The sequence below is a fragment of the Pseudophryne corroboree genome, chromosome 3 (assembly GCF_028390025.1).
Source record: "Pseudophryne corroboree isolate aPseCor3 chromosome 3, aPseCor3.hap2, whole genome shotgun sequence".
Taxonomy (NCBI): Eukaryota; Metazoa; Chordata; class Amphibia; order Anura; family Myobatrachidae; genus Pseudophryne; species Pseudophryne corroboree.
The window spans coordinates 465,871,829-465,898,463 of record NC_086446.1 but is presented as its reverse complement, the minus strand read 5'-3'; the positions used below and the strand labels follow the sequence as shown (position 1 = coordinate 465,898,463).

Here is a 26,635-nt window from a genome sequence, read left to right as displayed (position 1 = left end):
TCTTCACCTCCCAGTCGTCCACCTCCGCCTCATGCGGGAAAGGATCCTGCCTTACTGGGGTCACTCTCTTGGGACAAAGTAGGTCCGCGGCATCTTCCCAAGGGCACTCACTGGCCGCATGTCCTGGTCGCCGACACTTCCAACAAGGGAGGGCCACTGCCACCTTCTCCAAGACGGGTTCCTGGTCCACCTCCTTCACTGGGGAATCTTCACCCGTTGGTTCCGGCTCAGAGGAAATGGGCACCTGCGAATTAACTTCAAGCAAGGCCTTCCGCTCCATTTCCCTGGTTTCCTCCTCCCATCTCTGGGCGCGACCATCCGCAATCATCCGGTCTTCATTCCACGGACAATCGGGAAGCGCATGTCCTCTCGCCTCGCAGAGCGCACACACAGGCTCTGCAGCCACCCGGTCCCAAAGCTGCTGACGAGATTCCGTCAGCTGCTTCACCGTGGCCTCGTAGTCCGTCCTGTCTTCCGTCCATGGACATTCCAGGAGCCGATGTCGGGGATCTCCACAGCCTTCACACCGGGAATCAACCTCGTCTTCGCTCAACTCTTCGTCCCAGGGACAACTGTTGTGCTCATGCCCGTAGTTTCCGCAGAGCAAACACCAGGACTCTTTCGCTTGGCCCTTCTGACGTCTTCGGTCCGCTTCCTGGACCACCTTCTTTGGGGACGTCTCTCGCCAAGTACACTCGTCGGCAAAGTGACCTGTTTGCCGACATTTCTTGCAGGGCGTCACAGCGGCCTTCTTGCGCCCCTTCTCCCGGCGCTCTTCTTTTTCCCGCTGGACCGACCGCTGCACCATCTTCAGGATGTCTGCCCCAGACACCGTCACCCAGTCGCTCTGGTCCGCACACGTCCGGGGGTGAGTCTTCTCCGGAGCCGTCCGCAGGGAGGTCTTTTTGGTGGCGTTCCACATCGTGTCCGTGATCCGGTCTCTTTGATCCTGCCGACTACGCCAAGTGTGAGAGGGTGGTGATGGCCTGCGAGTGCGTGTGGTGGTGCCTGCTGCCGTGCAGGTGTAGACTCGGTACTCACCAGGCGCCGCTCTCTCTCACCTTCAGGTACCGGAACCTTCAACGGACCTGGAATTCTTCAGTCGGATCCGGACACGGCGATTCCCTCTTGGAGCTGACCGTCGACCGAGCTGAGGGGAGAATGGTCTACATTAAAGGGGGTATCGACCCTGCTTCCGGTGGAACAAGGGATACCCCAGGGGTGGCTGCGACCTTCACCGGCTGGGTGAATGGTCATCACCGGCACAAAGCCTCAGCTACCCAGCTTTCACACACTCGCGCTTTCGCACGTAGTGTGATGAAGGGATTCTCACGTCCGTGAGCAATCCTAACTCCGGCGCTCGGGGACAAACAAGGGACAGACGTACACGGATGCTACTCACCGTCACAAGTCTTGCACTCCGATCTTCTCCACTTACAGGTCCCTGTAAGGAGACAAAGAGAAACAGCCGTGCAGGGCCTAACTCTGACCTAGTGTCACACCCTATACTATCTACAACAGCAGAGCCCTCAAACTAGCTCTGTGGGTGTGGTGCAACACAACTATGCACAACTTACACAACACATACACTTTGCCCTGCACGGTAACAACATATATCACACTATCGGAGTTACAACATAAAACGGTGCTGTCCCTTTATCTACCCGACTCAGAACACCCAGCAGTGGGGACCGCACAGCTCACCCACCTACCGTACTCTCAGGGTGGCCTGAGCCTAACGCCCAGTGTCACCTTTACTCACCTCGGGGAAAACACTGCTTCGATGGGCCTAGCGCCCCCTAACTGTCCACAGGCCGGACTTTGCCCACGGGCCTAGCGCCCGCCTACCTTGCTGCCCGTTGGGTGACCTGGGCCTTGTGCCCAAGGTCACCTTATCATACCTATTTGGCCAAAATCCACTAGGGCCTAATGCCCTCTAATGCTCCCACAGGCCTAGTGCCTGACCGTGCCCCTCGGGCCTAATGCCCGCCTAACTGCGCCCACAGGCCGGTGGCCTGACTATACTTATGGGCCTAGTGCCCAACCTGCGCCCAGGCCTAGTGCCTGCCTATGTGCCCCCATGGGCCGAGAGGCCTGACCAAATGCCCACGGGCCGGGAGGGCCCGACTACATGCCCACAGGCCGGGAGGGCCTGACTGTGCCCACGGGCCTATTGCCCGAACACCCGATGGTCTAGGGAGGGGCGGGTACAGGGGCGCCTGATAAGGGCCTACCTGACCCGCTGGGAGAGGCACCAGGGGGGAGCTTCGGCAGCCCTTTGCTTCCCACCCCTGGTGACCCCTCCGGCGCTGTTCTTTAATCTTCGGCCGCTGGCCCGTCCTGGCCAGCGGCGCCGCCGTCGTCGCGCCGCGTCCAGCCGCCGCTGGACATCTTCTTCTCCGAGCCCGTCTTCTTTCTTCTTGCCGCCGGGATCTTCTTTCCTCTTCGCGCTCTTCTGCGCGCGCGCCCTCTTCGGCTCCCGCCCGGCGTCTCTTCTCCCTTCGCCGCTCTTCGGCGCGGCCTCCTGCTCCCCGTCCCGCCCGGCGTCTGACGTCAGACGCCGGGGGCGGGGCCTATGACGCGGCGAGCGCCGATTGGCTCGCCGCGTCTCTCTACGATTGGCTGCCGCTCCGGGAGCCGCGATTGGCTCCCGGAGGGCGCCAAGATTTAAACGCTGCGGGCGGCGCTTCTGATTGGCGGCCCGAGCGGCGCCAAGTTCAAAGCGCCGCCGCGCCGCTCCCCGCCGCCGCACACTCCGCGCTGGGGACAGACAAGCGGCCCCCAGTTAGGGACAGCAGCATGGATGTGCCCACAGGGCACATCCTTACACCTCTCCCGCAACAGTTGTGGCACGTCTCGCTTTTAAGATACAGAGGCCGCCGCCACCCCCAAATGGCATCAGGTTCTCAGTCACTGACAGTCTGATGCCGCCCTGCATCCCCGTAGTGCACTTTACTGAGATTCTGGCCTCATCCCTCCCCCGCAATGGCGGTAACATGCCTCCATTTTGAGAACCAGGCCGTCGCTGTACCCTCTTCACCCCAAAATGGCATCAGACTGTCAACCACTAACAGTCTGATGTCGTCCTGTATCCAAAGTCACAGATCCGTCCTGCACATGCACAGGGTCCAGCGCATGTGCACAGTATCAAACATCAGGTACTTTGCACTATGCACCACAGGTCTGTTGGGACCTAAATAAGGCCCAATGTACACAGATACTGTATATAGTATGCATCCTTTCCAGCAGATTGCCAACATCCCAATAATTAGAGGTCACCGAAGAAGGATGATTCTGTTTGCAGGGCAGCCCTCCAAAATTATTGGGATGTATGTTTTTACTATAAGATAAAAACATATTTCTGAGGGATTTACTGAATTGTAATGTATAGTGGCGACAGCTATTTTGTAGTTTCTCTTATGTCCTAGAGGATGCTTGGGTCCACATTAGTACCATGGGGTATAGACTGGTCCACCAGGAGCCATTGGCACTTTAAGCGTTTGAGAGTGTGGGCTGGCTCTTCCCTCTATGCCCCTTGTACCAGACTCCGTTTAGAAAATGTGCCCGGAGGAGCCGGTCACAGCTAGGGGAGCTCTACAGAGTTTCTCTAGTAAAGTTTATCCTTGAGTTAATTATTTTTCAGGGAGGCTGCTGGCAACAGCCTCCCTGCTTCGTGGGACTAAGGGGGAGAGTAGTGTCCGCCCTGCGGGGTCTGAGCCACTATCTCCGCTGACAGGACACTGAGCTCCTGAGGGGATAGATCGTTCCCCGCCACAGGGGATCACTCACCCCGGCAGCATGCCGCCACCCCCTTACAGAGCTGAATATTTGTGGCGAGTGAGTCACCGACCCCCCTAGCAAGCGGGGGGCCGGTGTAAAGATGGCGGCATAAGGGAGGCTCAGCGGTACATAGTGCAGCGCTGTGAGGGGCGCCCTGAGCCAGCTCCTACACCCTATACTGGTCACACAGCCTGTCGGGGTCCCCGGATCTCAGCCAGCACAAATCCTCAGGCCAGTATAATCCTATGAAGAGTGGGAAGACAGCGCCATTTTGGGGGTAGAGCTTCTCCTTAGACAGACCCAGCAGCGTTCAGCGCCATTTTCCTGCCTGCACAACGCTGTCAGTGAAGAGCAAGTCCCTCCACAGCAACTCCAGTTATCTATCACAGTACCAGGGGGTTGCAGAAGGGGGGGAGGCTGCAAAATGACTGTGTAACCTATTAAGGTGCAGAGTCAGCGCTGATAGGGGGACTCCCTTTATATTAAAAGCGCTGTGTGTGGGTTGGCTCCAATCTCTGTGTCTCTCTTGCCATTCTTGGGGGGTGAAACTCTGTCTGCCCTCCCGTGTGTGTGTGTAGTGTCTGTGGTCTCCATTAAGCAATGTCCAGGGACTCTGTGTCATATGCCTCGCAGGATGATCCCATTCCATGTAATCAGGATTCCGCTGGTTTAGCACAGATTCCAGCAAGGGAGCCTGAGTGGTTATCCTCTATCAAATCTATGATTTCTCAGATTTCAAATAGGGTTGCACAAAATGAATCTGCAACTCAGGCTTTACAGAACTCTATTGCAGTCTGGCCCAGTTCTGGTACATCAGGGCTCACCGCTGTATACAGTAGCGTATCTTGCCACAGGCAAGTAGGACTTTTGCCCAGGGCGCCGCCTTCCGAAGGGCGCCGCACCAGGGCAAGATCCGCTGCTGCTGTGTCCCGCTGCCCGCTGTGAAACGCGTCTAGTTTCCCTTCGTGGAGAGGACCTTTACTGTGCGGTGCACGATGACATCATCGCGCACCGCACAGCAAAGGTCCTCTCCACGAAGGGAACCACGATGACATCATCGCGCACCGCACATCATTTCAGCGGCGCTACTACTGTACAGGGGCGTAACTGACCATGCCCCCTGTATGAAGCCATGCCCCTATTGCCGCACGGGGCGTAAAAAGCCCCTGAAACGGCCCTGTCTGTATATTCACATAAACGTGCTCTTGCTCAGATCATGCAGGATGATACCGATTCTGATACTGCAGACGGTGATGGGGATGGGGATGTGTTGCGGGGGGCTGCATTTCTTGCAAAAGTGGTGCAGTTGATGATAGAGGCTATCAGGGATGGGTTGAATATTGCTGATACAACACCCGAGCAGGTTGAGGAGGCTTACTTCACTGAAAATAAGAAATCCTCGCTAACCTTCCCTGCGTCAAAGGAATTAAATGCTATATTTGAAAAGGCTTGGGAAAACCCGGATAAAAAATACCAGATACCTAAAAGGGTTCTGGTAGCGTTTCCTTTCCCGGTAGAGGATAGGAAAAAATGGGAAAATCTGCCTATTGTTGACACGTCAGTATCCAGACTCTAAAAAAAGGTGGTTTTACCGGTGCCAGGATCTACCGCCTTGAAAGAGCCGGCTGATCGTAAAATCGATAATACGCTCAAATCCATGTACACGGCTTCTGGGGCAATCCTACGTCCCACTATTGGCAGTGCTTGGATTGCCAAAGCTATAGTAAAGTGGTCAGGCACGTTACTTGAGGACTTGGATACTATGGAGAAATATGATGAATTGTTTTTACGTAACATTCAGGATTTGGCAGGATTTCTGGTAGAATCCATCAAAGACCTGGGTTCTATGGCTGCGGGGATTTCCTCCATGTCAGTATCAGCTCGTCGAGGACTGTGGTTGTGTCAGTGGCCTGCCGACGCGGAATCCAGGAGAAGTGTGGAGACCCTACCCTACACAGGTCAGGCTCTCTTTGGGGAAGCGTTAGATGCATGGATCTCACGGCTACGGCTGGTAAGTCACCCTTTCTTCCCTGCTCCGAAGAAACCCTTTTCTTCAGTTACATCACAGCCCTAACATCACATGCATAACATCACTTGGGATACGGTAAGGATCCCAGCGTTCGGGATCTTGGCAGTTGGAATACCGACGCCGGAGTCCAGACACTGCTTGGAATATCGATGATGGGATACCGACATGGATTGCAGTGCCGGAATTCCCGAACGCTGGGATGACTGCCGGCTCTGCATTGAGGTAAGCCGTGGTGGGAGGTTAGGGTTAGGCACCACCGCAGGGTTGCCTACTTTAAATAGCTCCTCTCCAGGAAAAGCCCAGAGAGGAGACGCAGCAGGAGACTTCAGGGGGCGGGGCTGGGACATCATTAAGCCCCACCCCACATCGTGAAACGCCGCAATTCGCGGGTCCACGGGAAGGGGGCAGGGCTAAAATGACGCAATTTGCGCCATTTTAACCCCACCCTATGGACTCGCAAAAACGGCAGTGTATCTCTTCATCCTGACCGCATCACAAGAGTGCGAGCAGGATTCGGGAGACCTGCCTACTCTTCCGGGGCTGCGGAGGGCTACCCCAAAAAACGGGATCCTCCCGCAGCTTCCGGGAGAGTAGACAAGTATGCACCACCGACAAGGGTTAGGGTTATGCTGCGGGGGAGGGAGGGTTAAATTTAGGCTGCAGGTAAGGAGATTAGGGACTAGGGGTAGCATAGTTAACTTTTAGGTATTGGGATGCCGCTGTCGGTATTCTGAATGCTGGCATCCTGTGTGCCAGGATCCCGATACCATCTCAATCACTCATCATTGCACCATAAAGGTGTAAGCAAGGGGCAAGGTTTTGCTTCCTCTGGTAACCTTCAATGTGCAGCATGGGCCTGAGGTTCTGACTACATACACTTTTTAAACAAGACCACTAGATGGTAGCCTTGTATAACACAAATCAGAGCACAGCATCCATTTTCTAGGAACTGTAGGAGCTCAAAAACTGTAAATAAACTCCGAGAGTTCCAGGGGAAAGTAAAGGACATGAACTGAATTGTTCTTTTCCTGGGCCCTTGTTCACTGGAACACTATATAATATGAATGTTATATTCTAAACACAAAAGTACTGAAACCTAAGCATTGAAAAGAACATTAGATTTGTCATTTGTAAATCGCAATAGTTAGTGGTAGTAGTGTACCACACAGTGGGGTAAACAGGACAAACATAAAACAGGGACATACAAAGTAGGCAAATTAAATGCAGATTTAAAGATAAATGGTCGGGAGGACCAGGCCCATAACTGTTCTACTGGGCATCACAGACCTCAATATTCTAGAGACATATACTTCAACGCTTCATTCTCCAGCGTCTCCAGTGCTACCTATCTACTACTACAGCCTTCTCCATCTGCAACATTTCTGGCAACCACCAAGAACTGCACATTGCCATCCTCTGGTGATGACAAGATGATCAGAGACATTAACACCATGACTGCTAAGGCATTGCTTATTTACGAGTAGCACAGAGTACTGCTGGGCACTCTCTGCAGTCGCCTGAAGATTGATCATATTTGCTGTCCCCTCTGGTATTTCAGAGACTGTTCCAGTGCCCCTGTTACTTCCTTGGTTTCTATCCAGAGCCGGCCCTAACCAATATGATGCCTTAGGCAAGATTTTGGCTGGTGCCCCCTAGCACCACCGCTGGTTCCGCCTCTGACCTTGCGCCTCTTTCCCAGCACCATCACCCCTCACCCATAGCAGTCATTATTTTGGTGTTTGAATCCCCTATATTTTAAATAGGAACATTTCGCACATTTGGTGCTCAGCCCAAAAAGGGGTGTGTTTTGCTGGCAAGGGGCATGGCCACACAATAGTAACCCCAATTCCAATTACGCCACACAGTACTGCAACTTTATTCACATTTTATCATGCGATAGTGTCCATAATTCATATTACATCCCACAGTAGTATCACTTTACCTTATAAACGTTACTCCTCACAGTAGAGCCCCTTATTCACATTACATCACCCTGAATTGCTCCTTATTCACATTACACCACTCCCTATTGCTCTTTATTCACATTAGATGACACAGTAGTGCCCTTTCTATACGCAACGCCACATAGTAGAGCACCTTATACACATAATGCCACAGAGTAATGCCCCTTACACATATGAGACACATTATTAATGTCCTTATAAACATAATGCGCCTTACACATTATGACAACCTTTATTAATGCCCTTTTACACATAATGTCCCTTACACATATGTTGCACATTAATGCATTTTTACATGACACACATAATGCTCCTTACACATATTCCAAACACTGCTGCACAACCAACCTACTCACATGCACACAGCACTCACACTGCCACGAACACTGTGACCTCTGCCTGGATACAGATGTGTCCTCATAAATCTTGCCTCAATGCTGACATTGGGCACATTTTTTTTATGAAAATGCAGCTTAGTTGCATTGCTATGTGGCTAGGATGCACAAGCAGCTTCTGCTGATTAAGATTATATGTAGCATGCCTATATACTGTGTGAGACTGTGGCTGTATCTGCATATGAAATGCTACACACAGAATATAGGCATGATGCATATCAATTTAATCAGCAGAAGCTGCTGATGCCCCTAGGCATATCAAATGCCCTAGGCAATTGCCTAGTTTGCCTATGCCTATGGCCGGCTCTGTTTCTATCCAATGAACATTAATCTATGTAATACCTATGCAGAGGGATTTAATCAAACATCCAAGTTTCTATTACACGGCCTCCAGCAATATATCCTCAGATACTACCGCGGATCCAGACAAACATAGAGCCTGTATATAACAGCTTACATGCCAACTGATCAGTTATTGTTATGTAATGGAATGATGTGATTGTATTACATTAGCACGATAGGGCTGTGGCAGCATATAATGCTATCCTAAAGACTGTTAGGCTGATGCAGAATTGCACACAAGTCTGTACTGTGGATGGATTTTGTGACTTTATTCACTGCACTCCTAGCCAAATGTATGCATAATCCGGTGATACAGAGTCATACACATCTCACTCACATATACTATTGTGACTGAATGGGCATAACTAACTAGGTGATGATGATGGGTCATTCACACATGGGCTTAGCGAGCGCATGTGGGAGCAATTGTGTGCTTTGCAGAGGGGACGGCGGTCAAATTACCGATGCCAGGATCCCAAACGCTTATTAGCCCGCCAGTCTGCATGCCCAACAACAGGGACCATTCCCACGCCATGACACCCATAGAGTGTGAATAGAACCTGTGGCTTCATTGCGCTCAAACCCCCCCCCCCCCCCGCCCCCTCTCCGGGCATCTAAATGCCGGGATCCTGGCATCGGTATGGTGACCGGTGGTCTCCCAACCACCAGTCAACTGAACCCAACCCTTACAGAGTTGTGCGTATACAGAGATCAATCTGATTTGTGGTAGGCATAAATCTTGCCTGTCTCAAATCCCCCATAGTACTGAGCACTTGATTCTGTTTCCTGGAAGGGGGGTGGGGGGTGTCCAAATAATGTGTACTAAATCAATGCTGACAAGCACTGGCCTATTCTGCTTCTCCTCCTGGCTGTTGGGATCTAAAAGAATGTAAAAAATATAGCGCTACCTTTTGGTAATCTTCTCTTTCTGTGTTTCTAATGCAACCAGCTGCAACCCCGTATGGAGTGCCAGCTGCTGACATTAAGAGGCTATGTGAGAAACTATTGCTGGGTACACACTGGCCAATATATTGCTTGTGGGTCGGCGGGTGTATACAACCAATAGGTCTGTGAATGACATCGTTTAGACATATCGCATAGGCTGTGCAACACAGTCAAAGGCAGATGTATCAACGCATCTGGCTGTGTGTACAGGCGGTCCACCATCCGTACACTTTCTGCAGGGGCTGACATCACAACTGGCCAGGCAAATTGAAATGCCCAACCAGCTGTGCCCAACCAACTGTTTGACAGGACAGACACATGGAGCAGCTGATTGATAAGTGTATAGCCCTCACGAGCAGGGCCCTCTTCCCTCATGTGCTTATCCTTTCTTACTTTAATAATCTTCAACTGCACCAAATCCAGCAGTCTTCTGTTACCTGATACTTATTCCAGTGTCATCTGCTGATGTAACTATGTTTATTTACCCTGTACTTGTCCTATACTGTCATCAACTGTAAGTTGCTGTTTTCCTGTTTGATTATTTGTTTATGTACTCTGTAATTGGGCGCTGCGGAACCCTTGTGGCGCAATATAAATAAAGGATAATAATAATTCTTACCTGGATCAGCTGCTCTGTCAGGGCAAGGGCGGGTATGCCGCCATCTCTGTCTGCTGTGTACTTAGACAATGATGTCACTGCCAAGCAACTCACTCCAACTGTGGAGCAGAGGATGCCAATCCCACCTCTTACAGAGGATAACACAGTGTCTGGGGGGGGTGTACCCTTTCCAAGAGGGACGGGTGCCCCTGGAGAAAGCGCTGGTACACCACACCAGGCGCTGCACTGCAATATGATCTGGCCTAATCACAGTCAGTTTAGTGGTTTTCAAACCAACACCCATTGTATAACACCTTAAACGAATCAGCGGCCATCCAGTTGAGGTGCACTTTGGCAAAAGCATACTTTGCTTTCCTACTCTTGACACTGCTCAAGGGCTTCTTGCTCATACAATGAGCCAGTAAGCCATGATCTTTCAGTCAATGCTTTACTGCTGAAAATGTGATCACTTTATAGTTTTTCTGAAATCTTGAACTTTTTGCCACACAGACTTGCGAGGATCAGCTACAAACTTATTTGTAATCATTCTGTCCACTCTGCTTGTGGTTTTCTTGGGGGATGCCCTGCCAAGAGTTGTTGCTGACATGGCCCCAGAGTGACACTCTGGAGAGGATTCCAAACATTGAATATTTGACATGAGATATCAAAATCACGGGCAGCGCTGGGCTACGTCATTGCCTTGCAGCACATATTACAACCTCCCTCACGTTTTGCTGAGTATTATTTTCTGCCTGTCCTCTCCGTGCCTGTCAGGGAATGCCATTACGTACAAAACAGACTTCACAAACCTTTTTACCCATTGTATTTTTCTGATAAAAACTGTTCTTACCAATATCATGTGAAATCCCTGTGCTGAGGTGACAAGTATGTATTTCCTATAAGCTGTTGTGTGTCAATCAGAGAATCACACCACTGTTGTCACTTCTAAGCGCCAAACAGTGATCTGTCAACAGACTTTTGTAATCTGGCTGGACCAATTTGATCCTAATCTTGTGAGAGAGTCCTCTTATCTCTATGTCTGTCTATTATTACCAGTCTTGTTTGTTATGGTTTTGTTCCCAATTGTAAAGTGCAGAATATCCTATACAAATGTTAATAAATTACACATGTAACAAAATTGCATATAATTTGTTGCAGCAGTAAGTATAAGGCATAAGTAATGTCACATGATAACTTTGTATTTATAGTGTAATCCAATGAGTTTTGCTGTTTTTCAACCTAAGCATAGGCACTGGAACAGAGGGGCAGCACCCCCCCCCCCCCCCCCCTTCAAAATAAAAATAAAAATTGAGATCCGCCAAAGTACTGCGTCGCAGAGGGCAGTGCGGCCGCCATCTTTGTCTGGATCCCTCCCAGGTAAAGACACTGGTGTATGTGCAGTCATATGATTGCACATGCAAAGCAGGCCCACAGCATAAAGTAAAGTGATCCCTAATGCGATCACTTTAGCTTACACATTGCTGGGGTGGGCTCAGGGACGGATTGGGGGGTCGAAGTCGGCCCTGGCATGTGGGTGCGCGTGCACGATTGGGGACGCACGGACACTGTAGACGGGGGCATGCCACGAGTCAGGGGTGCGTGGACTCACGGCACGCCCCCATTTCCATGGAGATGGGCGGGGGCGCGCGACACACACATGGGGGTGTGCCACGAATCAGGGGGCATGGACTTGCAGCACGTCTCAATTTCTAAGGAGGCGGGGGAGCGGCCAGACCAGAGAGCCGTAAGCTAAGCTGCGTGCGGCCTTCCCGGCTCTGTGTGTGACAGGTCCGGCCCATCTAGCATTTGCCAAAAGTTCCAGATGAGCCTTCCGGCCCTGGGTGGGCTCCTAACGAAGCGCCGGTCCCTGGGTGAGATTTTTTATACATCTGGGCAGAAATGAATTTCTTATTGCCCAAATAGTGGCAATATGAAATAGTATTTATCGAGTCTACACCTCAGTAAACTAAATGGGCCCCTTAATGTTGTATTTTTCTTCTAATACACTATCTGCATTCCCCATAGTGACCTCTATGGTGTTTTTGACATAATTGTGTGTGTATGTATACAGAGATATCTGTGTGTATGTATACAGAGATATCTCTATAAAGAAATATAGATATCTCTGTTATCAAGCAGGTGATGTGGCGGGTAAGTCCTGCTTCCCTTGAGGAGGTGACATTCAGTGATTCAGGGGTGCCAAAATTAAATTAAATCTTATCCCCAACCAAAAAAGGTTGTCACGCCACCCGGATCTAAGTGTAACATACGTAATCATTGAATGGCTAAGACCATACCTGCTTATTTGTACATCCGAGGGGACCAAAGGTAACAACATGCAGTCGCCATGTTTCCGGAGATCTGCACATGAGCAGTAGACTCTTGTACAAAGCTAGAATCTACTGAGCTCAGTTCGCTGCCAGAGAGGAGGGGGCCCACACGGAGCCTGCACACAGGACCTATCCTCTCTTAGGGGCCTATTTATCAGTAATCGCATTTGCAATGTTATCTGGATGAGCTATTAGTGTCCAGAACAGCATTGCAGGATGTGATTACACCACCCAAATGCATGAAGCAACAGCCATATGGACAGACATCCCTGAGATGTGTTAAGTTCAGTGCTACTCCTGTGTATGCGCAGTCCCCTGATCACGCATGCATGACAGGGGAGGCAGTCAATTGACGGTCGGGATCCTGGTGGTCAAGATACCGATGCTGGAATCTCAACACCAGCTGGAATACCAGTGGTCGGAGTCCCAAACACTGGCTAGTTCCCACACTTGGGTGGTGGTCCACGCCACCCCCCAAGGGGGAATAGAACCCTGTGGCCCGAGGGGACACTCTGCGCTTGCCGCCGAGATCCCGGCGTCTGACTCCTGACCACCGGGATCTCATATTGATCCCCATGACGCCCATTGCTGGGGAGGGTTCTGGAGGAACTCTCTCCCAGTGATTTTTGCAATCTGTAATCCATAGGCTGCAACAGGCTAACGCCATCTCCAGATTGCATTAGCTGCAGTGGCCATCTCTTGGTAAAGCATTACAACCCATAAAAACCTATGAGGGGTGCAGCTGCTGTCGGAAGTGAAGGGATTGTAGCAGATATTGCAGGAGATATCTGCTGCGGTCCCTCCATCATATATGCGGGTGATACTAAATATTTGCGTTTACCCCACAAAAATGTCTCTTTCGGTGGAATATGCAGCAAATATTTAATGATAAATGATCCCTTAATCCACCCTTGCATTACTTTGTTTTTGTCTTCAACAATATTTGAGTTTGGAGATCAATATTAAATTGTATTTCCAGCAAACAAGTAAAATTTACATTTTTAAAACCTTGAATTTTAATAAACACTTGAAAGTAAATTGAATCTTATTAAAAAACTACAAAATGCACACCCTGCCCCCATTTCTTCAATACTTACTCCTCTGGAGTCCTGTGTCGGAGGCAGCAGAGCTGTACAAAGCACCAGGAAATGGCACGTTGGCCATTTTCCTGGCGTTTTGCACATGGGCAGTAGAAAAATCAGTTGGAAAATGGTGCAGGGACCTGTGCGTGCACAAGACATTCGGGCACAACACTAGGGTCTACTAGTGACCCTAATGCTCAGAGTCTGCTGCCCTAATGGCTAGAGAAGAGGGTGTCCAGACAGAGACTGCACACAGGCCCCCTCCTCTATTAATATGCCCTGCTCTGGAACAATAATTAATTTAGGTTATAATATACAATAGAGATTTCCTAAAGATTTAGTATACCCAGCCATGGCCAGCTTTACCTATTTTCACTGTTTAGGTTAACCTGCCGATAGCTACAGGGCAGGGTCAGAGAGCCATGTCTTATATTATACATACAAAAATGGGGAAAATTTGGGGCTTCAAAGCGGAGTGCAGCTCTATTTTAAAGACTATCTGTAGGGCAAAGGCGTATGAAAAATAAAAGAAATGTAGATACAGCGCAAACTCCTATGAGGGTGAAATTAAATGTCTGAATTCAATGCGACGGAGATACTCTTCACAATTCATATCCTCAAATAACAGACTGTAGAAACATATTCCCAGAGATAAGTGGAACAGAGGGAGGATAAGTCCTACAGTCTGTTATTTGAGGATAAGAAAGAATTCTTGGGCTTATTTTGAAACAAAGAACATTCATCATGGACATTTGACTTCTATTAGGTTACTCTGAAACTACATACATTTGAATTGTGAAGAGTATCTCCGTCGCATTGAATTCAGACATTTCATTTCACCCCCATAGGAGTTTGCGCTGTATCTACATTTCTTTTATTTTTCATGTCTTATATTGCTTAGTCACAGAGAGTCCATCTGGGTATTGGCACATTCAGACCTTCTGAGGTTGAGGCTCAACACAGACACTCACGACTGACCAATAAAGAACTGCAACTCCTGCACAGTTGCACTTACCTTTAACGACAGGGGTCATGAATCACAACTGGCCTGGGATCATGAGGCCATAAAAAGTACTTAATATCCTCAGCTGTGACCTCTGTATCAGATACACACCAGTGGAGTGGATACTGCCATATAGATCCATCCACTTCATCCAAAGGATGTATACTAGTGGAGTAAGTGTGTGTGTGTCTGTGTGTGTGTGTGTGTGTGTGTGTTTTTATTTAGCTTTTCTTTTTTAATGTGTATGGCTGGCATGGAGGAAAGGATAGTAACACGTACTAGAACCAGAGTAAGGTGCTGGTGCTGCTGTGCTGTAACCCTAGATCCAGGCATAATTTATAACCCTACAAATATAGTCCCGTACCCAGCAAGCACAGATCTTGAAGCTTTTTCAACAAGACATAAGGTTTTTGGGGAACCATCTAAAAGTGTTACTTATTTCAGGTACTGCTAAAATACAGGTTACCCTTAGCAGAACAAATACCATAAAAAAATAAATAAAAAAAAAGGATATATTGCTTAGCACTAAAATATCACGCTCTTATCCACTGGTGTAACAGTTTAATTGTTTAAATTAGAATTTTTTTTTAAAGTTTAAAACATTAGTATTAAAATGTAATCCAGGTTGCAAAATAGTATTGTCTACCAGGGTCACACACAATAACAGAGCAAAGGCCTCTCCTGTTGGCAGATAATACTGTTTAATGGCACCGATGAAACATTCACATACAGAATTTGTCATCGAGCATTGGAATGAGTGCAAAGCACAGAACATGCAACTTTCCCCTTCTCTCTCCACAAGTCTCAGACTTTTATTCTCGGCAAAAAAAAACACAAAGATAACAAAAAAGCTTTAAATTAATACTGGCAGCAGAAAAAAATACACATTTCGTTTTATACTTACCAAGCAAAAACTCTACAAGTAGCATTACTGTGAATTACAGTATACTTGTTTGTACAGAGGGAGTTGGCTTGACACAAGGACCAGAAAGCCAGGTCAGGAATAAACTGGGAAATACGAAATAATATGATATAAATAGGATAAACATTGTTCTAGCACTGGAAGGGTTTAAATACACCCAAAAGCTATGCAATACATCAGGCACATGTAACATCCAGTCCTTTGCACCGTGATGTAGAGATCTGTTTATGTGTCAGGTGTTTGGGACCGTGTGCACACAATCTGCTCTGTGGGATGTAAAGGAGGTTTGCTATTGCTTTATACTGTACACACCTGGACCAAGGTGATTGAGTGTCATCTATGAATGAAAAACAAGGTGCAGTGTTTATAGCGTTCACTCCAGGATGCTTTGTGTGTCCTGTAAATTGTGATTTTGTAGTGGGCACATTTTATGCTGTTTAAGTTAAAGAAGTTTGTGTACATTTGACTTACACAATCTAATCCTATATTACTGCAAAAATGAACACTGCCTAATTATAAAGCAAAGTGCTGAAGGCTTATATTAATGCAGTCAAAACACTGCACATTTACACTGTAATCCACTTAAAAGAAAACTAATGCAAAATAATCACATTGCACAGTGGACATATAGCATGCTGTAGCAGTCACCATTTTATAAGTAAAAGTGTAAATATCAGGCTGTTTTGTTTCAGCATGTTATTTTCTATTGTTGTTAGCTATTATAGTCATCTGTTGTTCTTTAGTATCGCCATGATATAAGTGAATATTTCAAACTGCTGTCTCAATTTTCTGACAAAACCCCAAGATTATCAGATGGGCACAGATTGCAGACAAGCCAACCGCAGATACATAAAACATGCTGTAGGGGCCCATTCAGCCATATCTAGCTAGCTTTGCGAGACATAATATGCTTCTTTTCATATAAGATATTCATCCCTGTTGTGGGATTTGGTTTTGCGCCCAACCCTAGAGAACTTGAAGCAACTCTCAATGTTCATATGAAGCCCTTTTCTTATCCAGAAAGTGCTTACCCTAACATGTATACTTCAAGTGCTATGGAAGAATTCTATGAAAACCACAACAGGCTTTTTCTAATGAGATGAAGTGTTATTTTAGCATTAGTATTCCTTTAAGATCACTCCTAGACAGATCCCAAAGATAGAAACACCAGGTATTGAAAAAAAAAGTATACATACACTGTATAATGAGAGCTGTCTCAGATTTATACAGATAACAGTGTTGTGTGTGAGAGAGCACTCATTATACTCCCTGCACTCAGAACTTGGACCTCGCTTTGCAGATTATCTTTAATGTAATGAGATCAGGGCGCATGGGGTAAGTGAGGAAAAGGGCTGTAGACCAGCTACACAGAATAAGGGGATTCTATATGTGGCCTTGTGTGCTCCAACAGACTGCATGATAGGGAATGTGGTAAAATGAAGTCTAACAGGTAGGGTGGAAACAGAGTCCATCATCTTGGATTCATTTAATCCTTTCAGTGCTGCAATCTTTTCAGCAATGAAGGGGTTAAGCCCTTGTCCCATGACAGCTTGCAGTCCAGCTTCTTCTGTTCAGCCATGTGACTTGCAGGAACTGATGTTAACCTGTGACAAAATAAAAAGGTTGCCTGCATCCCCTCCTCCTTGGCTAGGTTCTCTGAATGGTGACTGGGACTTGGTAGAGACAGGCTTTACGGATCCTCTATGTCGAGGAACTCCTGCTTTGGGGGAGCAGTCCCCCGGTACCAGGAGCAGGATCCATCACTGCGCTTTATGCAGGCATAATGTTTTGCCTGCCGTCCATTTATGCTCTTCTCTGTCATCCAGTCTGTCCAGAGACATTCATCGTGAGAAGAGACGAAGCAGGGTATGGAAGGACAGCGTGAGATCTGGAGGAACAGAACAGAGTACAATCATACCTAGCTCTATTATTGTACAGTTTTAATACATATATAATTTTTTCAGCCAAAAAAAAAATGGATACTTGTGGATTACCAAAAAAAAAATAAAAAAATAAAAATCACTGTCACAACTCATATAACATGACAGAAATGGTACTTTGTGTACAGAAGAGCTTCTAAACTCTTACAGCGAACAGGGCAATTTCTCAATGTGAGAAAATCACTGGTGAAACCTCATAGTTAAATGTACATGGATATGGAAAACCTTAAAAACAACCCCACATTATCACTGCTAGAATGTCTATAATTTCTCTCAATGCACAGGACTGATTTTTTAGATGTCTAGAAATATCAAATAATAGTACGCAGGTATACATTTCTGAAACAAGAAGCGTGATCAAATGTGATGCCACCTATAACTCCCTTATATTCTTGCACATGATTGTGCATGAGTGTGAAAGAGGATTTGGGTAACAAGTTCACCACAATGCTTGCTGTAGAGTTCTATCATCATCATTGCACAAGAAATGCAGTACGGACTGTGTTATCAAACTCTCTTCTTGCACACACACACACACACACACACACACACACACACACACACACACACACACACACACACACACACACACACACAGTTATTTCACATTCAGTACCAGTATTTGGGCCAGATGCATCATCGCTTGGAAAGTGATAAAATGGAGAGTGAAAAAGTACCAGCCAATCAGCTCCTAACTACCATTTTTCAAACACAGCCTGTGACATGGCAGTTAGAACCTGATTGGCTGGTACTTTTTCTCTCTCCATTTTATCACGTTCCAAGCGATGATGCACCTAGCCCTTTATCTCCAGCTGATGGGGACCGCTAAAGGAAGTAGTATCAAACCACAGGAATACATTTATGATTGGTGTACTTAGAAGTATGTTGTCACTCTATAATGGAAGTCTTGCAGATATAATTGATACATAGATGTATTTATTACTTATTAAAAGTTATATATAGCACACACAATTTATTACACAGTGCTTTACAGAGAATATATAGTCATTCACATAGGCACCTAGCCCCAGTGGAGCTTGCAGATCATTTTCCCGGGGTGGTCTTCAGTATGCCGACTGACGGGATACCGGCGCACAGTATACCGGCGCCGGGATCCCGACAGCCGGCATACCGACACTTATTCTCCCTCGTGGGGGTCCACGACCCCCCTGGAGGGAGAATAAAATAGTGTGGCGCGCCACCTTGCCCGTAGTCTGGCGAGCGCAGCCAGCCTGCAAGGGGCTCATTTGCGCTTGCCACACTGTCGGTAAGCCGGCGGTCTGGCTCCCCGGCGCCGGTATGCTGGTCGCCGGGAGCCCGACCGCCGGCATATCGTAGTGAACCCTTTTCCCTACCACATGTACACACACGCATGTACATTAGGGTATTTTTTTGTTAGAATACAATTAGATTACAAGTTTAATCAAATGTTTAACATTTCACCCACCAATTAAATGTTCCATTTACCATAAACTCACGATAACCAACCAGACACTTCAAGGGCCATATGGGTAGCCTCCTAACCTTAAAAAGGGCCACACTGGTTGTATTCAATTGTCTGCAGCAAAATGTATGCTCACTGCGGCTTGGAGTAATGTGGATATCACACGCTAATTGCACTTATTGATTGATGCTTAACCTAAATGTAAAAAGTGGTCACACAGTAGCTTTCTATGCTTTTAGTCATGTTAAGTGTGTAGGAAATCAGACTGTACCCCAAAACAGTGCAAACTAACATTGGATAACAATATATATTAGCGGCCAAAAGCAAAGTAATTGGGACTCTTAAAAAGTGTCCGATGGCTGATATTTGCATTTTTAAATAACACTGAAAAAAATATAGAAAGCAAGTGTTTTCCAGAAATGAATGCTCTAGATTGTCATAAATGTCATAAAAATTCCTGTAAGGTGAGTTGTTTGTCACTCATAGAACATGCCCTTTAGACAGACCATCCTCATAGACACCTCCCTGACACCCCCAGTCACTAACCACGAACGCCCAATATATTTTCAAGTCACTTCTGTGACTGTGAGTCTCAATTACAACTGCGACGTTGTGTGCTGAGACTCTAAACGCACGTGCATTAGAATTTTTTTTAAATCGCTCAATTGCGTCCAACTCAGGCTCACAATGTGATAATGCAGCCATGGATGTTACACTGAGTAGAAATTCTGAAATGTAATGTTTTGTCCCAGGTTTTAAGCATTTAGCAATGAAGAACTTGAAGTGAATGAAGAATGTTGCTTTGCTGGATTTACCAGACGTAGAACTTTGCATTTAGAGCAAAATGTTTCAATGTTATTTTGCCTGACCGCAAAACCTTTTGTCAATGCGTTTAACATTAGATAAATGGTTAGTTGCTGTGTCTGTTATTTTAGCTTCCTTTCCCCCAGTAACGGCTTACTTTTACCATGTTGCATTGTAGGACAACTATTTGGATTGTATGGATACTGATGACTCATGGACATCCTATCCTATCCTAGCCTGTAAAGTGAGTTAAACAGGTCTTTTAATGTGTGTGGTTTTGTTAGTAAGCTGAATAACGTTTACACTTTTCCTGTGAATTTGGTCTCAACACTGATATCTCCTGCTTAACTTTCAGTCTCGATCTGACTTCCTGTCCCCATACTATTGTTTGGGACCCTAAATTCATCAAGCTCCTGAAATACATTTTTTGAGCTTAACAGCAGGAACCTTCACCATCTTCAGATGGCGCAGATACCCGGATCCTACGGGAAGGAGTCATGGTTTGCCCCTGTTTGGCTCCCTATGCTGGAAGTCATGCATGTATGAACCAAAGTTCCAGCATTCGCACTAGCACTGCTGAGTGCTAAGTTTCACCGCTACTAAAATAGAAGTGATAGGGATCACGGGGTCAGTCGTTGAATTGCTCCAGTGATTTTGTATACACCACTGCTATGGGTACCACTCAGGCCCCCGATAATGACTAAGCCCCTAAATGTATTTAACAAAATAAGAGTCATTTTAGTTCTCTCATGCATCTTAACCATTTCCATCTTCTCCCACAAAACTGCTCATTTAACAGAATATAAAACTCCTTAAAAATAATTAGGACTGGAGCTGCCGATATATGAAGGGAGAATTTTTTAATTGTCTTTTTTATTATTATTATTATTATTATTATTATTTTTAAATAAGTTATGAAGATTTTGCAGAGTTGGATAGAATTTGCGTCTGAATCACAAGCGCACTATGGGCCCTTTAAAAAAAAGTGCATTTGCTTAACTTGCAGAACTTGTCTAACTGCAAGATGCTTCTAACTTGGAAACACTTGCATATGTGTCTACTTCAATTCTGGAGTGTATGTGACATGATTGCCCTTTGTGTGCAAATGTTTATACGTTGTGCCATGTTTGCAGTTTTACAGCTTAATTTCCTGTGGAGTGCTGTGGTACACCCATTATATTGTTGGGTAACTGCTGGGTTTAGATGCATTTTGCACTAGGCACTTAAACTCCATCAGTCAATGACTACACATACTTGTTCAAATACATTTCAAATGTATTGTAGAATATAGTGTCCTATAGTAGTTCTCTTCCTATGCTATAGAATAGGCTTTGAGGAATGAGGAATTGCCCGCGCTGCCCCTCTTCACTGGAACAAGCTCCCTTGCTCTATTAGACTCTCCCTGACTTTGCAAAGCTTCAAACAGGCACTGAAAACTCACCTGTTCATCAAAGCCTACCCTTCCGCATAACCCAGTCTAGAGGCTGCTCTCCTATCCTCATGCCTTAGCTATCCCTGCCACGCTTACTTCCTGACACCAGGCTACCTTCCGCTTGCTTGTATCTCATGTCACCTGTCTCCCTCTCCCCCTAGATTGTAAGCTCCTCAGAGCAGGGCCCTCTTCCCTCCTGTTCTCACAGCCCAATTCTCTTGCACTTCAAATACAGCTCTCCCCTACTCAGTGACTGTCTATAGTACCTGCATTTCCTCCTGCTCGTGACTGTTCATCTCTTCCAACGGCTGCCCGCCCCTGTACATTGTCGATTTCTCCTTTGCTTCTGTACATCTCAGCTGTATTGTGTAATGAGAACTGTGGTACTAATTGTTACCTGTGCTCTGTTTTAGTTTTCTGTGATGTTAAGTTCTGTGTACCCTGTATTATTCTAATGTGTGTTGTATATATGGCGCTGCAAAACACTTGTGGTGCCTTATAAATAAATTGTAATTATAATACAGGTTGAGTATCCCTTATCCAAAATGCTTGGGACCAGAGGAATTTTGGATATGGGATTTTTCCGTATTTTGGAATAATTGCATACCATAATGAGATATTATGGTGATGGGACCTAAATCTAAGCACAGAATGCATTTATGTTACATATACACCTTATACACACACAGCCTGAAGGTAATTTTAGCCAATATTTTTTATAACTTTGTGCATTAAACAAAGTGTGTGTACATTCACACAATTCATTTATGTTTCATATACACCTTATATACACAGCCTAAAGGTCATTTAATACAATATTTTTAATAACTTTGTGTATTAAACAAAGTGTGTGTACATTAAGCCATCAAAAAACAAAGGTTTCACTATCTCAGTCTCACTCAAAAAAGTCCGTATTTCGGAATATTCCATATTTCGGAATATTTGGATATGGGATACTCAACCTGTAATATAATAAATAATGAAATATTTGTATTTTAAATAGTGCAGGCCTTCAGTGCAAATATTATTTTGAGACATCATGCCCTTATCTTTGCACGAACACACTCAATTTTGTTAGTGGGTTTAAGAAAATGGGCATTTTGGCTGTGAAAATCTGTTTTTACTTGTTGAATATGGTCCACGTGTACTTTAGCACCCGTATTGCAGCTTCCAAGGGAAAGCACATAACTAAGGGTTTTTCAGTTACTGCATAGATGGTCCCGTTTGATAATTGAATCTGTACTTTAAGAACTTAAAGTGGAAATGATTTTGAATGTGTCACCTGTGTGAGCAATGGGGGGAAAAGTATGCATTACCTTCACACTAACAGGAAAAGCAGCCAATGATGAAGGAGATATCGGATTCACCTCACTAAATTAGACAGATATTAGGCCCCACCCACTTATGTCGTCTCTTACCTTACACTCACAGCCCATCTCATATCTCTGATTAAGACTTTTCTTCTGGGTCTGGGTGAGAGAATCCCATGGTACAATGAAGTCACACAGTGTGATATGCATTTTTCCATCACCCTCCGTCTTGCCTGGAGAATATGAAAATCACAAGATGGTCAGAAAGTGCTGCAGTAATGTGAAATAGCTGAATTCGTTAGAAGAAAAGATATAACGCAAAAGTCTTATTGATTAAAAAATGGTCTTCTTGACTTTACCAACAAAGTCATAGGGGCATAATTATCACAATTCGCATTTTAAATGTCATTGTGATGTGATAATATTGATTAATATCACATAGCAATATTTAATATCACAGATGTATCATAATAAAGGTCCCAGGACAGAGCTAGTCCCAGTGGTGTGTCTGCATTAGGCTTTTTCAGTCTCTACATAACACCCAATACGTATACCATATAATAAAAAGCTAACGCTGTTCCTCACCTCTATGGGGGGTGGGGTTTCAAGGTGTTTGAGCGTAGGCAGTCACTAGATGGCGCCCGACAGAGCAATTCAAGTGTTGCTCCGATCTGGCGCGCACAACTGCCGGTGCTGACCGTTATGTGTTACCGTCATTTTGATGGGCTGGTAACTAGTGATAAATAATGCTAGACGTCATCCAAATAAGATAGATGAACTTAAATTTATTTTGAATAATTGCGGCTGGAGGAGAATTATAGATCATAGAGAAAACATGGCTAATTTTGATACATGACTGATCAGGCATAACTTGAATCGTACAGCAAGTTTAGGAAAATAAACAGTGTAGACCAGCGCTGATAAAAAAAAGATATGTAGACAACCAATAGGGCTGACTTAAAAGTCAAGACATAATATATGTAATTTTTTCTTGTTTTTTGAATTTATTTGGGTCACCAGCAGCTTATAAATATTAGTTTTACAGTACAGACATTGGTGTTTTTTCACACTATAAAAATTCTTTATATATTAGCGTTGGAGTTAGTTTTGTATTTTTCTTGTTTTGTAAGAAAGAAAATAAGAATTTACTTACCGATAATTCTATTTCTCGGAGTCCGTAGTGGATGCTGGGGTTCCTGAAAGGACCATGGGGGGGTAGCGGCTCCGCAGGAGACAGGGCACAAAAAAGTAAAGCTTTACTAGGTCAGGTGGTGTGCACTGGCTCCTCCCCCCATGACCCTCCTCCAGACTCCAGTTAGGTACTGTGCCCGGACGAGCATACACAATAAGGGAGGCATTTTGAATCCCGGGTAAGACTCATACCAGCCACACCAATCACACCGTACAACTTGTGATCTAAACCCAGTTAACAGTATGACAACAGAAAGGGCCTCTTAAAGATGGCTCCTTAACAATAACCCGAATTAGTTAACAATAACTATGTACAAGTATTGCAGATAATCCGCACTTGGGATGGGCGCCCAGCATCCACTACGGACTCCGAGAAATAGAATTATCGGTAAGTAAATTCTTATTTTCTCTATCGTCCTAAGTGGATGCTGGGGTTCCTGAAAGGACCATGGGGATTATACCAAAGCTCCCAAACGGGCGGGAGAGTGCGGATGACTCTGCAGCACCGAATGAGAGAACTCCAGATCCTCCTTTGCCAGGGTATCAAATTTGTAAAATTTTACAAACGTGTTCTCCCCCGACCACGTAGCTGCTCGGCAGAGTTGTAATGCCGAGACCCCTCGGGCAGCCGCCCAAGATGAGCCCACCTTCCTTGTGGAGTGGGCTTTTACAGTTTTAGGCTGTGGCAGGCCTGCCACAGAATGTGCAAGTTGAATTGTGTTACAAATCCAACGAGCAATCGACTGCTTAGAAGCAGGTGCGCCCAACTTGTTGGGTGCATACAATATAAACAGCGAGTCAGATTTTCTGACTCCAGCCGTCCTTGCAATGTATATTTTTAAGGCTCTGACAACGTCCAACAACTTGGAGTCCTCCAAGTCGCTAGTGGCCGCAGGCACCACAATAGGTTGGTTCAGATGAAATGCTGATACCACTTTAGGGAGAAAATGCGGACGAGTCCGCAGTTCTGCCCTATCCGAATGGAAGATTAGATAAGGACTTTTATAAGATAAAGCCGCCAATTCAGATACTCTCCTGGCAGAGGCCAGGGCTAGTAACATAGTCACTTTCAATGTGAGATATTTCAAATCCACCTTTTTCAATGGTTCAAACCAATGGGATTTGAGGAAATCTAAAACTACATTTAGATCCCACGGTGCCACCGGAGGCACCACAGGAGGCTGTATATGCAGTACTCCCTTGACAAAAGTCTGGACCTCAGGGACAGAGGCCAATTCTTTTTGGAAGAATATTGACAGGGCCGAAATTTGAACCTTAATGGATCCCAATTTGAGACCCATAGATAATCCTGATTGCAGGAAATGTAGGAAACGACCCAGTTGGAATTCCTCCGTCGGAACCTTCCGATCCTCGCACCACGCTACATATTTTCGCCAAATGCGGTGATAATGTTTCACGGTGACTTCCTTCCGTGCCTTAATCAAGGTAGGAATGACTTCTTCTGGAATGCCTTTCCCTTTTAGGATCTGGCGTTCAACCGCCATGCCGTCAAACGCAGCCGCGGTAAGTCTTGAAAAAGACAGGGACCCTGCTGTAGCAGGTCCCTTCTCAGAGGTAGAGGCCACGGTTCGTCCGTGAGCATCTCTTGAAGTTCCGGATACCAAGTCCTTCTCGGCCAATCCGGAACCACTAGTATTGTTCTTACTCTTCTTTGCCGTATGATCTTCAATACCTTTGGTATGAGCGGCAGAGGAGGAAACACATACACTGACTGGTACACCCAAGGAGTTACCAGTGCGTCCACAGCTATTGCCTGTGGATCTCTTGACCTGGCGCAATATTTGTCCAGTTTCTTGTTGAGGCGAGACGCCATCATGTCTACAATTGGTCTTTCCCAACGGTCTATTAACATGTTGAAGACTTCTGGATGTAGACCCCACTCTCCCGGATGAAGATCGTGTCTGCTGAGGAAGTCTGCTTCCCAGTTGTCCACGCCCGGGATGAACACTGCTGACAGTGCTATCACGTGATTCTCCGCCCAGCGAAGAATCTTGGCAGCTTCTGCCATTGCACTCCTGCTTCTTGTGCCGCCCTGCCTGTTTACATGGGCGACCGCCGTGATGTTGTCCGACTGAATCAACACCGGCTTTCCTTGCAGGAGAAGTTCCGCCTGGCTTAGAGCATTGTAGATTGCTCTTAGTTCCAGAATGTTTATGTGAAGAGACTTTTCCAGACTCGTCCATACTCCCTGGAAGTTTCTTCCTTGTGTGACTGCTCCCCAGCCTCTCAGGCTGGCGTCCGTGGTCACCAGGATCCAATCCTGAATGCCGAATCTGCGGCCTTCTAATAGGTGAGCCTTCTGCAACCACCACAGAAGTGACACCCTTGTCTTTGGTGACAGGGTTATTCGCAGGTGCATCTGCAGATGCGACCCTGACCATTTGTCCAACAGATCCCTTTGGAATATTCTTGCATGGAATCTGCCGAATGGAATTGCTTCGTAAGAAGCCACCATTTTTCCCAGGACTCTTGTGCATTGATGTACTGACACTTTTCCTGGTTTTAGGAGGTTCCTGACCAGATCGGATAACTCCTTGGCTTTTTCCTCTGGAAGGAAAACCTTTTTCTGAACCGTGTCCAGAATCATTCCTAGGAACAGCAGACGAGTTGTCGGGATTAAATGGGATTTTGGAATATTCAGAATCCACCCGTGTTGTCTTAGCACCTCTTGAGATAGTGCTAAAGCTGTCTCCAGCTGTTCTCTGGACCTTGCCCTTATTAGGAGATCGTCCAAGTATGGGATAACTAATACGCCTTTTCTTCGAAGAAGAATCATCATCTCGGCCATTACCTTGGTAAAGACCCGAGGCGCCGTGGACAATCCGAACGGCAGCGTCTGAAACTGATAGTGACAGTTTTGAACAATGAACCTGAGGTACCCCTGGTGTGCGGGGTAAATCGGAACGTGTAGATACGCATCCTTGATGTCCAAGGATACCATAAAGTCCCCTTCTTCCAGGTTCGCTATCACTGCTCTGAGTGACTCCATCTTGAACTTGAACTTTTTTATGTAGAGGTTCAAGGACTTCAGATTTAGAATAGGCCTTACCGAGCCATCCGGCTTCGGTACCACAAATAGAGTGGAATAATACCCCTTTCCTTG

The 26,635-nt window shown here is 46.2% G+C and overlaps 1 protein-coding gene across 1 annotated transcript in view; it reads right to left on the bottom strand.

Moving 5' to 3' along the window:
* Nucleotides 1-15,152: 15,152 nt before the first annotated feature.
* TIMP2 (TIMP metallopeptidase inhibitor 2) overlaps nucleotides 15,153-26,635 on the bottom strand; it is a 54,781-nt gene continuing 43,298 nt past the window's right edge. Inside the window, exons 4-5 of the mRNA XM_063960720.1 lie at nucleotides 22,429-22,553; nucleotides 15,153-17,278 (exon numbers count right to left, since the gene is read on the bottom strand). Coding sequence (XP_063816790.1) covers nucleotides 17,081-17,278; nucleotides 22,429-22,553 — 323 coding nt within the window. The 3' untranslated portion in view covers nucleotides 15,153-17,080. The remainder of the gene's footprint in view (nucleotides 17,279-22,428; nucleotides 22,554-26,635) is intronic.